General features: G+C 33.2%; 1 protein-coding gene across 6 annotated transcripts in view; it reads right to left on the reverse strand.

The window, feature by feature from the left end:
- SANBR (SANT and BTB domain regulator of CSR) overlaps positions 1-14,746 on the reverse strand; it is a 64,720-nt gene that overhangs the window by 25,682 nt on the left and 24,292 nt on the right. For all 6 annotated transcript variants that reach the window (XR_008915629.1, XM_007476785.3, XM_001382119.4 and 3 more), the window contains 6 exons: positions 14,336-14,429; positions 12,272-12,510; positions 10,868-10,926; positions 8,019-8,179; positions 302-388; positions 81-191 (listed from right to left, as the gene is read on the reverse strand). Coding sequence is in view for 5 of the 6 variants with exons in the window: in XM_007476785.3 (XP_007476847.1) it covers positions 81-191; positions 302-388; positions 8,019-8,179; positions 10,868-10,926; positions 12,272-12,510; positions 14,336-14,429 (751 nt within the window). In the remaining variant the exon portion in view is untranslated. The remainder of the gene's footprint in view (positions 1-80; positions 192-301; positions 389-8,018; positions 8,180-10,867; positions 10,927-12,271; positions 12,511-14,335; positions 14,430-14,746) is intronic.

Below are 14,746 nucleotides of genomic sequence, written 5' to 3' on the forward strand. Positions count from 1 at the left end.
TCTTACAGGAATGGGAATATTTCTGTAAACACATGAAAAGTTTACATCAAAGGAAGTTTTGTATTTTATTTTCACCACACCTTATGTGAATATAAACAATACTTCCATGTTGATTTATGTTGATTTTTCCTGGAATGCAAGGAATTCTTGTTTCTGTTTCTTTAGTCAGAAGTTTCTTACATAAACAGCATCTAAAATTAATTTTTAAACAAAACAGAAACATTCAAAATTATAATTGTAAATATATAATTCAGTGAAAAATATCTATTATTTAGTATTGAAGAAGAATAAATTATTGTACCTGTACAATGTTGCTGCATTATTCCGAGAATCTGGATTCTGGTACTCTGGATCAAAAAGTCTTTCAATCTTCTTACAAAAAAGTTTACTGTTAATGACAAATATATCTGTCTTCAGTTAATTGCAACTATGTATTTATTTTTACACAACTATTACCTGGAAGTACTATGAGGAAAAAAATTGATCTAATTGTATGGGACAGCAAAGAAATTAGGTCAAATTCTTGTCTCATCTCTACTTAATGGTTTAAACTACTTTAATTTTGTTGTAGTTTGTTAAATAAATGTACTCCAAAAAGGCAGTATTTTGATTAAAAGTCTGACTTTGTAAGAAAATCAGAAAAAACTCAAACTTCTGAAATAGTTAAAATGTAGGCACTGTCTTGGAAGAGGCTAAAAAGGGATTCATCATAGTGATGATTTGATTGGTTCTAATATTTGCTGAATTAATGAATAATCTCTTTAGTGTCTCCTGAAATATTTTGGTTAATGGTCCCCTTTTATTGGAATGGCTCTATTAATTAGAGCAAAGGGGAAAAGATTGGAAATTTTAGATGAATTAGAGAGCTCACTCTTCTTAGCTCTTCTTAGAGAAATTCATCCTAAGGCAAGATTTTTATGTTTGGGCCCATGATTTCAGTTCAGTAATTATTTATTAAGGACCTAATATGTGCCAAGTACTGGTGCCAGCCCTAGAATAAGCAATTGGTAGGTTGAAAAAATTGATAAAATAAACTGACAAATAAGTGAAACAAAGAAGAGGTCAGTATCACCTAGACAAAGAAAGGAAAGTTGGGTATTGCTTTCTATTTATCAAGGAATGGAGTGTCGAATTATCAATATCAAAGCTTTTATAGGATGTGAGGTCTTTAGGATGTGTTTGGGGGATATGAATACTGATAAATACTTAAATAACAAACTGATAAATCAAAATCAACATAGATAAAAAGAGGAGTTTTACAAGGACATGCATTGGCATGGAATTAAACAATGGAATGTTTATTTCTAACCTACCCAAATGCCTGCTATCATACGTTTTGAGCCAGTCAGCAGAGAAGCCTTAAGTACCTAATATATATCAGGCACTGTGATAATCAGCGGAAATACAAAGAAAAGCAAAGAACAGTCCTTCTTTCAAAGTGCTCAGTCAAATGGGATAGCCAATACAAAAATGTGGATAAATAAGCATCATGCAGGATTATTTGGAGATAACAATCAACAGCAGAAATACATTAGCATTCATGAGGATGTGGCAAGTTTCCTCATAGAAGGTGAGATTTTAGCTGGGGATTTGAAAGAAGCCAGGAAAGTCAGAAGGTGGAGTTAAGAAAGAACATATCCCAGGCATGGGAGATAGCAAGTGAAAATGCCAAGAGCCTAAAGACAGAGTGACTTCTAGGAATGGCAAGGAAGCTAGTGTCACTAGACAGAGTACATTTGGAGGTGGTAGGGTGATTGTGAAGAGCTGTGAATGCCAAACAGGGTTTTCTATTTGATGCTAGATGTAACAGGGAGCCACTGGTGCATATTGAGAAGGGAGGTGACATGGTCAGACCTGTGTTAAGAAGATCACTTTGGCAGGTGAATGGAAGATGGACTGGAGTAAGAGAGAACTGCGGCAATGAGGCCAACTAACAAACTTCTGTAATAGTCCAGGTATTAGGGGGGAGGGCAGAGAGGGAGGGTGTCTGCTGGGCAGTTCAGTGGATAGAGAGCCACACCCTAAGATGGAAGGTCCTGGTTCCAAAACTGACTTCAGACACTTTCTAGCTGTATGACCCTGGACAAGTCACTTAACTCTCCCAATTGCCTAGCTCCTTTTCTAAGACAGAAGATAAAGGTTTAAAAAAAATATGAGTCCAGGTATGAGGAAGGTGATGAGGGCTTGCAATAGGGTGGTGGCAGTGATGAAGGAGAGAAAGGGGTATATTCCAGAGATGCTACAAAGGTAAAATCAATATACCTTGACACAAAAGATTGGATAAGTGAAAGATAAGAAGCTATGTTTCAAAGCCTAGGTGACTGGGAAGATAGTAGTTGAATTCTGAATGTGCTGAGTTTAAGATATCTATAAGACATACATTTCTAGATGCCCAATGGGCACTTGGAGAAAAGTCTGGAAGTTAGGGCTAGGTAAGTAGACTTGAGAATAATAAGCATAGAGTTAAACGAATCCACAGGGGCTTATGAGATGACCAAGTATGAGATGAGGATTGAGAAATATTTAGCATTATTATATAGTACTTTAAGATTTGCAAAGTACTTTACAAATATTGTTTCATTTGACCCTCAACATAACCCTGGAAGATGAGCACTATTATAATCCTACTTTTACAGATGAGGAAATTAAAGCAGATAAAGATTAAATGTCTTGGCAGGTGCTATTATTATTCCCATTTTGCAGTTGAGGAAACTGAGGCAAACAAGTGTCAGGTGACTTGCTCAAGATTGACAACTAGTGAGTGCCTGAGGCCACATCTGAACTTAGAATCCAGGTCTTCCTGACTCCAGGCCCAGCATATCCCTGTACTACCTAGCTACCCTAGTATGTTTAATTAGGTAGAAGGCCTAGAGGTGTGGTATTATTCCAGGATCTCAAGAGACAGCTCAAGCTGGGAACTTTTATAAAGTGCTTAGCATGGTGCCTGGTGTAGGGTAGGCACTGTATAAATAAATGCATGCTGCTTTCTCATCCCTTCCCTCTCAATACCAAAGTCAAAAAGTAGTTTGGAAGAAAGAGCAAATAAAAAGAATCCCATCAGAAAAGGGTATAATGGGTCACTAAAGACAATGGGAAGAAAAATGATTTGAAAATATCTATCAACAAAGTCCCAAAGAAAATATAGGTTGGACACAATTTCAACTGGAATTCCTGAAAGAAATGAAACAAAACTTTAGAAAAATAAGCCAAAATCATTTTATAAGTGAAAGCATCAAAGAAAAACATTATAAAAGTGAGCAGTATTATAGATATAAGAAGTTAATTAACAGCTTGGAACAAAAAAAGTACAAAACCTTACCTAAGAAGATACTTCCGGGGACAGCTGGGTAGCTCAGTGTGTTGAGAGCTAGGCCTAGAGACGGGAGGTCCTAGGTTCAAATCTGACCTCAGACACTTCCCAGTTGTGTGACCCTGGGCAAGTCACTTGACCCCCATTGCCTAGCCCTTACCACTCTTCTGCCTTGGAGCCAATACACAGACGGAAGGTAAGGGTTAAAAAAAAAAAAGAAGATACTTCCCTGAAAATTAGAAAGGAACTGAAGAGAAGATAATGACTATATCAGATAACAGGAAATATTAAAATCAAGACTGAAAAAATAGAAGAAAAACATATCTCATCTTTTATCAGCCAAAACAATCGATCAGGAAAACATTGAATTTGGACTTTCCCCAATTGATAAATGTTCAAAGGATATGAACAGGCAACTCTCAAATGAAGAAATTAAAACTATAGTCATATGAAAAAATGCTACAAATCACTATTAATCAGAGAAATGCAAATTAAAAGAACTCTGAGATACCACTTTATACCTATCAGACTGGAGAGAATGTGGGAAAACTAGGGCATTAATACATTGTTGGTGGAATAGTGAACTGATTATAACCACTTGGAAAGTAATAAAGTACCACACCCAAAGGGCCATAAAACTATGCATACAGAAATATTGTATGATAATTAACTGGAAAGTACTAAACTATCAGCAAAACAAGGTTCCAAGATAATCACAAATAATTTATGATAAAAAAAATGCTATCCACAGTCAAAGAAGGAATATTGGAATCAATGCATGCCATATTTCACTTTATTTCCTTTGTTAGTTTTTATTGTATGTATGATGTATCTACTGTCATGATATGGAGAACATGGAAATATGTATGACAACACTGTTATAATCGACATCAGACCATTTATTGCTCTGTGGGGTGGGGTGGGGGTGGGAAGAATCTTAATAAAAAAATGTCAGAAAACAAGCGTCAAAAATTGTTTCTTCATGCAGTTGAAAAAACTTTAAAAATTAAAAAAAAATGGACGTACTCCTCTTGAAAGTAAAAAAAAAACAAACCTCCCCAAATTCCCCAAGCCCATAGGTGTTATGTTACAAAAAATTATAAAACTCTTAGAACTATATGGCAAAATGGAAAATATAAAGAGTGAACCATCATCTCATGAAAGAAATCTGAAAATTAAAACTCCCAGGAATATTATTATAATCCAAATCCAAAGGAACTAGGTCAAAGGTTAGCAAAATGTGGAATGCTAGCCACACTTGCCAAATCTAGTCTGCTCCCTGTTTCTGTATGAAGAATGATTTTAATATTCTTAACTAAAACTTTATTGTATTTAATAATAAAAAAACCCACTCTTAGCTCTCAGGAATAAAAAGATAGGCAGTGAAGTTTGCCAACCAAGGGTTTAGGTCAAAATAAAAATACTGCAAAGTCAGAAAGAAAAAAATTAAAGTACTGAGGAATCTAGGGCCACACAATGAAGAAGCAGAGAGCTTAGAATATGATATTTCAAAAGGCAAAAGATATAGGCTTATGACCATGAATAATTTACCTGACAAAATGAAGTATAATCCTATGAGGGGGGAAATGATCTTTAATGGAGAAGTATTCCTTGTAAGCATTCCTAATAAAAAGAACAGACCTCCAAAGAAACTATGAAGTGAAAACAGAGAGAAACATAAAATGGCAAACAAGAATAATCTATCAAGGCACTAAACAAAAAGAAACTATTTACATTCTAATGTGGGGAGATGATACATGTGTCCCTTCAGAACCATTATCATCATTAGAAGCCATAGAGGGAATATAATCAGACAGAAAGCCTGGGAATTATTCTTTTCTGTTCTGATGATCTGAAAAGAAGAATGGAAAAGAGGAGTAGGAAATTACCAAGAGGCAAATGTTTGGAAAAACTTTAGAATTAGAGATGTTTCAAAATGGAATGGGCTACATGGAGAGAGGTAGGAGCTAGAGGCAGATAGACTTGAGAGCTAAAGAAGACCCAGGTTCAAATCTTCCTTCTGAAACTAAATGTATTCATTGTGTGATCCAAGGCAAATACCTTAAACTCTCAGTCTCAGTATCTTCACCTGTAAAAGGGAGATTTTACTACCTACATCACAAAGTTATTGTGAAAATCAAATGAGATAATTATGTATATAAATATTAGCTATTTTTACCATCATCATTAATAGGTTCCCTCTTCCTGGAGATCTTTAAGCAAAGATTGGTCTACTACTCTAAGTCAATTAATAAACATCTATTATTATATAATAAATATGCCTATTATATGCTAAATATGAGGTATACAAAAAAATCAAATAGTCCTTTAAGGATTAAGGATAAAAAAATCCTTTAAGGATTATTCTAGATGGGGAGACAAAGCTAGAACATGTTATAACAGAGATTCTTTTTTGGGTATAGGTTGTTCTAAATGGCCACTTAAGGTCCTATCCAACTCTAAAATTCTGAGTTTGTGTGACAAAAAACAAAGTACCTGCCTTCTAGAAGTTTATGTATCCTATGTCCAAATATAAGTAAATATAAAATATACAGGAATTATTTTTTCAACTGGGAGGCTTCTTGTAGCACATGATATCTGAATTTTAAAGGAAGCAAGGAATACTATAAATCAGAGGTGGGTAGAAAAATCATTACAGATGGGGAAAGGAGGTAGAGGTGAAGAGAAGATAGTTCATATTGAAACATGGAGATGGGATCTTGTGGGTGAGGGACATCAAACAGATCAGTATGGCATGAAATAGATAAAGGGGAATAATGTGCAATAAGTCTGGAAAGAGAGGCTGATGCTAGATTATAAGAAGCTTTAAAGCCCAAAAGGAAGTTTGTATTTTCTCTTATAGGTTATTAGGAATCCATGGAGATTCTTGAACAGAAGAGTAACATGTTCAGATCTTTGCTTTAGGAATATCACTTTGCCAAATTTGATGATAAAGAGATCAATGGTTACCTTGGAGAGTGCAGTTTCAGTGGTTAGATAGGGAAACCCTGCTGTGGAAGGAAAATTCCATCACTAGTGCAGAACAACATTTTTGTAACTGGTAGTCTTAGAATGAAAAGTATTTAATAAGTGATTACTCTGTGCCATATACTGGGGATTCTAATACAAAGGTGAGACAGTTCCCAACTTCAAGGAGTTTACATTCTAAAGGAGGTGGTGGCCAGGAAAAAGGGTTATGGTCTGGAAAGTCATGAAGATACTGAGAAGAAAAAATAGAGAAATCTATTAACAATTTCCCAAAAGCAATGATAGAGATGAAGCAATGATGATCAAGCAGTAGAAAAGTTGAGGGATGGGAGAGAGAAGGATGATGCATAGAGTCAACAATGCCCAAAGTGAAAATGATCTCAGGTAGTTGCTTGAGGCATTAGGAAGTTAAGTGACTTGTTTACCATTAAAGGCAGGACTTTTTATTTTTTGCTGGCTCTCTTTCCACTATAATAAACAAGGAACTGTTAAAAGTGATTCCAAATAAGAGATACAAAGAGGTATATATGACCTTTATTTTGAAGGATCCAATATGGGAGATATCAAAGAACATCAACAAATGACTAAAACCATTTACAAAAAGGAAGTATAAGTGACACATGAATAATCCAGAGATTAAGTGTTAGAAGGTCATGGAATGGAAAGACTGCATGAGTTACAAAGAGCAGAGAAGATTCCAGTAAAGGAAGTAGTTAGTTGGGCTATGAGATGTAGGGGAAAGAGTTAGGGAGAGGGAAGAAACAGGATTTTAGTAGGCAGGGGTTGTGGAGGAGGGCATTTCCACCAGAGAAAAATAGCATAAGCAAAACTAGGAAGGTCAAATCCCGGCTATATTCAAGGAATGGCACACAGACCAATTTGGCTAGAGAATAGGATTTATATGCAGAAGTGGAGTGAAAAATAAGGCTAGAAAGGTAGGCTGGGGACACATTCAGAGTGCTTTGGACAAGACTAAGGAGTTTAAAGAATTTACATTTCATTTCAAATAATGGAAAGTCTATGTAGTTTTCAAAGCAGGTTTTGTACCATGGTAGAGTAGTGATATAACAATGGCCTAAACTAAGTTGCTAGAAGTGGCAGTGGATAGAAAGGGCAGATGTCAATTATTCTTACCTTCTGAAGCTAAAGATATAGCTAAAAGTACGTATATAGCCATCACATTAGTCATACTCACCCAAAGAATACTTAAATAGAAAAAAAAATCCAAAAACTGAAGGACTTTTACAGTTCAGTCACATTTCATCTGAAGAACTTTATCTATTTGAACTATTAATGTCATATTTTTTCCTATCTTCACAATACTTTTCTGTTTCTATACTGTTTTTCTTTCTATTAATTTCATGTCCTTTCTGATTTGACTCTTATAATTCTATGAAATCCATAAAGGAAAAAGGCATAAGAACTAAATGACTCTTTCAATTTTACTGGATCAGAATTAGAACCCAAGTATTCTTATTGTGTTCCCCCCTCCCCCCAATATTCAATGCTGTTCTAGACAAATTTCTAAAATGGTCTCCCACTGTAGTGTGTTATCAAAAGTAATAATTTAAATGTTTTAAAATTAATGACCATTCAGTTGACATCTGTTTTGTAAGAAGGATATTTCACATATAAGGTACTAAAAAAGACTCAAAGATAAAATTAATTTATTTCTTAAAGAAAAATATTATGAATTTCAGAATTAAGCCTTGAAATTTACCTCCTAAACTTATCTTTTTTGTCTTTTACATCATCAACTTCATTATGTGTGAACAGGTCAGCTATGCGTGTAAGGAGATTTGCATTAATACAATTCATGTTGCATGGGGTGGAAACTATAGCATTCATGTGTTTATGGCAATAATGAATACACTGTTCAACCTACAAAGAAGAAAAAAAGACAATGAATATTGAAAATAATAGGATGATGTTGGTGCTTCTGTATTTATTAACAAGTATCAAATGATAAACATTTATGATGGGCCAAACACAAGTATATAATACTAAATCTTGTCTAATATTAATACTATTGCAAAGAGAATATGGCAAGTGAAGTTTTAAATTTACAGAATACTTAAGCATAAGTATTTTTTAATGTCTTGAAGTCTTCCAACTCATGGAACAGAAACTAAAAGTCATACCATTAAGCTGAACTATTCTTGATAGTGCTCTTGGTCTATTCATAACTATTCAAGACTAAAAACCATGAAAAGTTTGTAAACTTAATAAGAATGTAAATGACAATGTGGTATAATTAAAATAATTTCACCAGTTACTGCATTAAAATTTACATTAAAAACTATACATATGATATGAAATAATTTTTTTATGATGGACCACTAATTAAAAAAATTTAATCTGTTTTGTATACATACGGTATTTTTATTAGTTAATATAAAAGATCTGTGATTTCATTCTCCACGTATGAAGGTCACAACTCTTTATGATTAAGTTTCATAATACTTTAGGGAAAAAAAATGAACTGTGGCCAGCTTTGGGTAAAGAATATCTCTGAACTGAAATAGATCTTCAGATAAAGAACTCAAAGAGCATATCTCTGAGATCATACTTTAAAGGCATTTTGGCTCAGGAGGAGCCTGCAATATATTGGAAAAATCCTCAAGAACCTAGGGTCCTGTCTTGGCCAAGATAAAGAATTAGAATAGGACTTCAGGAAGATTATCTGATATTAAACTTAAAGAAAAATTTTATTAAATGCCTATTGTACACAAGGCATTGGGTTGGGTGCTAAGGATAAAAACACAACAGAGTTCACGCCACATAGGAGGTAGTGACTTTGAAGAGGGGAATTCTAAGAGACAGAGGAAAGGAAAGAGAGTATTCCAGGAAGAAGAAAGAATATGGTGTACAGGGAATAGCTAGCATGCCAATCTAACAAGAACAGAGGTGCTTAAATAATTCAGTGTGAATGGCTTTAAAATGCCAGGTTGAAGATTCTTTATTTCATCCTATAGGCCATTAGGAGACACTTAAGCTTTTTGAAAAGTCAGTATTTTAATCATATTTATGTATTAAGAATATCAATTTGGCAGCTGTGTAGAGGATGATCTGGAGAGAGATCTGAAGCAAGGACACCAATTAGAAGACTATGATAGTAGTCCTGCTGAGAAGTATAGTAAGGATCTGAAGTAGGGAGGTTGGGGAAAGAGTGGAAAGGAGTGAATACAAGAGATGTGGAGCTAAAATCATCACTAAGACTTGGGATCTGATTAGAGTTGAGGGATGAGGAAGGGAAAAGTCAAGGATGACTCTTTCTTGTCACCCAGGTCTGTTTCCCTACCCTCTGGCCCCATTGAACTAGTTTTTAGTCATGCCTAACAACTTGTCTCCTTTCTCTGCCTAGTTCAGCCCTTATCACTTCTCACCATCATTATCTCTCTGCCTCCATTTCTCCCCCTCCACATCCATACTTCACTCAGCTGCCAAATGAGATCCCCAAGATAGATAAGACAGATATAACATGCCACCACCTGTGACATTCTGTGCCTGGAATCTTGTACATCTGGAATACATTCCTTCCTCATGTCCTTCTCTTAAGAGTCTTTAGGTTATTCTTAGCACAACCCAGGCATCACCTTAGACATAAGGCTTTTTCTTTGGCTCTTGGCTAATTACTTTGCATTTATTTATTTATGTACATGTTGCACCTCCTGTAAAACATAAACTCTTTGAGAACTGTAACTATTTTGCTTTTGTTTCCTTCTCTCTCCCCTCAGGGCCTTGCATATACTAGGCACTTATTAAGTGTTTAAACAGAACTGAGACAAGGGTCCAGAATGGGACTTTGGGAGTCTAACTGGTAGGAAAAAATAACAAGTAACATGTTACAGAAATATAGAAACACTATTCATCACTGCATTTAAAATATGACCATTTATAATATTATTTTTGTTGATGTTTTATTGGATAAAATCAAGCCTAGGTGTGAGCATTTATTAATTTTTTGTAAGTCTATATAAAATTCCCATTAAAAAATTTGAGCATAACTTCTTGATTCCTTGCAATACATGTAATAGTGGACAAACTAGCTGCACTTAAAGAATTTCAAGTTTACAGTAAATACTAACTTAAAATTAACCATTTTAACTTCCTTTAAGGTGGTTGTCAAAATAAAATTAGTTTGAGGGGCAAACATATAATTGTTTTGCTTCATGCTATCTAAGAATAAGATCTCTACTTTTAATGACTTTTAAGAAATGATAATAATAGCTCATTTTACACAATATTTTAAATTTTGCAAAGAGTTTTATATTTTAAAAACCTCATTATTAACTCTGACCATATGCAACACTCCCTGAATTGGAATCTCTAAAAGCCAGCAAGTTCTTCCTCAAAACATTTTTTGTTTAGGATTTTTTTTTCTAAAAGGGGATATTAGATATGTTTTTAAAAATTAAATGAACAATTTGGAATGAAAAGATGTAACAGGACCTCACAGATACCTGAATGATGAAAGGTCAAAATTTGTCTGGTGATAGAGCATTCCCAGTACAATGAAGTAAAATGTTGCTGTAGTAAAAAGCTTAGGATTCTTTTATGAATACTTACTAATGAATCCATCTTCAAAAATTCAGAAGAAATTAGAATTGAAATGACATTTCCTGGTTCTAAAAACAAACGAGAAAAAAAGATTAATTTATTTATCTCTTCCTTTATTTATGACAGAATCACAACAGACTTAATTGTCAATGGAAATAATGAAATGTATATCTTACTATAAAATATAGATCAGATACTTATTAGTAAATTTAAATTTAAATTTAAATTTAGGATATAGTGAAAATAAGCTGCAAATCTGTACTGGAATCAGATACATATCAAGTATATTCAAGTTCTCCTTTCACCAAAAACAAACAAACAAACAAACAAAAAACCCACAAAAAAACTAAAAAATAAGCAACTAAACTAAAACTCAAATTTCAAGATGATCCATTATCACACCTCCTGACTGGAAACATATAAGAAACAAGTAGGGATGATTTAATATCATTAGAATTGCTCCAATGGAGCTAAATGCTTGATATAGTTGATATATTAGACAGTGCAAGACTTTTTAAAAGAAGTAAAATATCACTACTAAAGAAGTTCTCAAACTTTCTAAATATAGAATAACTGAACCTTAAGAGTGTACTTATTAAGAAGTTGGAGAGGGAGGGGTGCCTTTAGCTCATAATTTGATGTATATAGGGGAAAAAAAGATTTTCTTTTGTTCCCATTATGAAAATATGGTTATTTAAGGTGTTATTTCATATAGAAATTTATAAGAGCTAAGATGCATTCAACACCCTGTCTCATTAAGAATGGTTTCATAATTTTATGATTCACCTTTGCTAGCAAATTATTTTGATCGCTGGCAGTAGTGTTACATAAGAGATAGTCTTAGAGTTGAAAAGTCTTAGATTACAATCTGGCCAAAGGCAAGCACTAGCTATTTTGCCATGGACAAATGGCTTACCTTTTCAGTTTCTTAGGCAACTGTCTAATAATAAAAGTCAATGATTGGTATTGGTGGAGGAAATTTCTATCGACTGATGAAAGCACACACCCTATCATAGCATATATATTATCATATCAGGAAGACCCAATGCTTTCAGAGTCAGAACTTCACTCATGAGGCAGTTTTGCAAGCTTGAAAATGAAATGGAAAAGCTATAAAGAATTCTAGTCTTGTGCAAGATGTTTTTATTAGATGGTACAATATGTTCTCTGGTGTTATTCTCGAAAAAATGACTTGGAAAATGTCATGTTTAACATCTGGAGAGCTATTAATTTGCCACAAATTTCACTAAAATTTACTAAAGAAGAATGATGTGCCAGTTTCCTAAAAGACTATTGCCAATTTGGACCCGAACAATGCTTTCTGAACAATTTTCCACATCACATTATTGGCATACACAAAGCAACTATTGGGTGGCATTCTAACTTCTTAATCTATCAAATAAGCACTTTTACCTAAAGTGGGTATCTCACAATTCTCATTCTCCTTAGAGTTCCTTTTCACATACTGTATCAACCAGTTGAAGATGTGAACATCACAGTGAACTGAAATGTCCACCTCTTCCCAGCGCTGGGCATCCACAGAGAGATATTCAGCAAAATACTTCATTTCTGATATCAAAAGATCTCGAGGGCAAGTAAAATCTTCTTTCAGGTTTTTTGCTTCATCACATACATGAATCACCATATTTGGCCTTCATTTAGAAAGTTACAAAGAGAAGTTATCAGAATTTGAAAAGAAGAGTCAAACCACATTTATTACAAACAGGGAGATAAAAAGTGAAGATATGGAATTCAAGCAGTTTCATGGAATTATAAATTTTGAGGTTTTTAAAAAATTGCCTAAGTAAATTTAATACAATTTCCAATTTTGTGAATGTTAAAACATGACTAAAAATAACTTTTAAAAAATGAACGTGACTTCATAGATATCCCTTTTTGGTTATTAGTAATGACCACAAATTAAATGTATCCTATTTTAAGCTAGACTGCAAAAGGGAATTCGTATTTCTACTTTACAAAAACAGCACAGAGAAATTAAATAAGAGCAGAATTCTTGACATGAACATAAAACCTCAGTTTTTTAAATAAGGATGGCAAATAATTGTAGGACATAAATAAATGAAGAAGGGAATTAAAATACTTAAAATGCCTTGTTAGTATTTTTAAATGGAAAAGAATATATAAGTTTTAAGAACTATAAGGACATAGACAAGTCACAAACAATGAGAAGGCAACGATTTGTTTTGATCTACTTTCTAAATATCTTTGGATGGGGGAAGTACTACCCACATTGAAGAGATCATGGGATAAATTACTATAAACAACAAATGAAAAAATATTTATAAGTTTACTTACCTTTTTAAAAAAGTTTAAATAATGAGGAGACATTGTAGTATATATAGGAGACTGTGGCACAATGGAAAGGGCAATGTCTTTGGAGTCAGAGGACATGAATTCAAATGTCACCTTCAATGCTCACTACTTTTGACCCTGGGTTTCAGTTTCCTTATTTGTAAAATGAGGCGGTTATACTACATAATTTCTAAGGTTCCTTGGATCTATGATCCTATAAAGTCTATCTTTTTGTATTGTTTGTAAAATTTATACCTGAAATGGTTAATATACTTTAGTTAATATTACTGCAAAATATTAATATATATTTTAAAATACATGATAATTGTGTTCAATGGAATAGAAATTTAACTTTAACAGATTACCAAATCTTTAAATTTTCTTTTTCTCTAAAGAGTGTATCATTAAAACTTAAAAACATCAGTTTCAAGTCAAATCTTGCTTTGTGTCACTATAAAAGGAATCTAGGAAAGGGAACTGATTCACTGAATAATGCAGGTCCTCAATAAATAATGTGTAACTGAAGTGCTGCATGATAGTCTGGATGAATTGGAAAAAAAAAAGGACTTGAAAAAAATCCTAGAGTTTTAAATTAAAAAATAAATCTATCAACCTGTTAAGGAAAATTCTAATTTATAATTGTTTTTATCAGTCAAAATAATTATAATTTATTATGTAAATCTGTTTCCATAATTAAACAATTTTTGCAAAGTGCCAGACATAAATATTAGCTAAGAATAAATTATTAGCAAAATCTGGTAAAAAGAGTTTGATATCAAGTCTGAGTGGTATTAGCTAAACTCAATGAAAAATTTCAATATAAGGCAGCTAACCAAAAAAAGTTTACATAATGAAAGAGATTGTAATCAAATCTTAGATTCTCTAGTTATTATAAAGTTAATAAAAGAAAAAAATTCTCACTCTTCAAAGTGTTCATTTGTATTTGCAACTATAAATATAAAAATAAAGTTAAATTTACCAAGAGATATAAATTAGTAATAAGCCATAAGTTAGGATTTTATATTTGACAACCTGAAACCAAGTTTTGATAATATTGTAATTTAACACTTCTATATTTCAATAAGGAACTTATGAAAATATCTATTATATACCTTACAATTTAAAAATAATGTTAGTTCTTATCTAATGAACTTAGTCTCCTACCCTTCTGTTTCATCAGCCTTTTCTTCATCTTTATGAGCAGTACAGTTTTCATTTTCTGAAGAACAATTCCTTGTGGAAGCTATACTAGGTCTTCCTTAAATACAAAAACAAACACAAATTTTAAAAAAATGGTTAAGAGTTTGTGACTTAACTTGGGTTCTGACATAATAAGTGGCAGTAGTGAAAACGATCCATTCATAATTATACACCAACTGAAGGCACTATAAATTAATTTTTCTAACAGTGGCTGAAAGGACAATAACAGAGAAAAGAAATCATAAATTGTTAGTTAATAAGGCAAGTCAATTTTTTTCTAAATAGTGCATCAGTATTGTGTTTGTATGGCAGGCACTTAAAAGGGGGTTTAATGGGGAGAGGGGGAATGAACAGCCAAAGATAGATTTCTTTCTT

This window comes from Monodelphis domestica, chromosome 1 (genome assembly GCF_027887165.1).
Source record: "Monodelphis domestica isolate mMonDom1 chromosome 1, mMonDom1.pri, whole genome shotgun sequence".
Taxonomy (NCBI): domain Eukaryota; kingdom Metazoa; phylum Chordata; class Mammalia; order Didelphimorphia; family Didelphidae; genus Monodelphis; species Monodelphis domestica.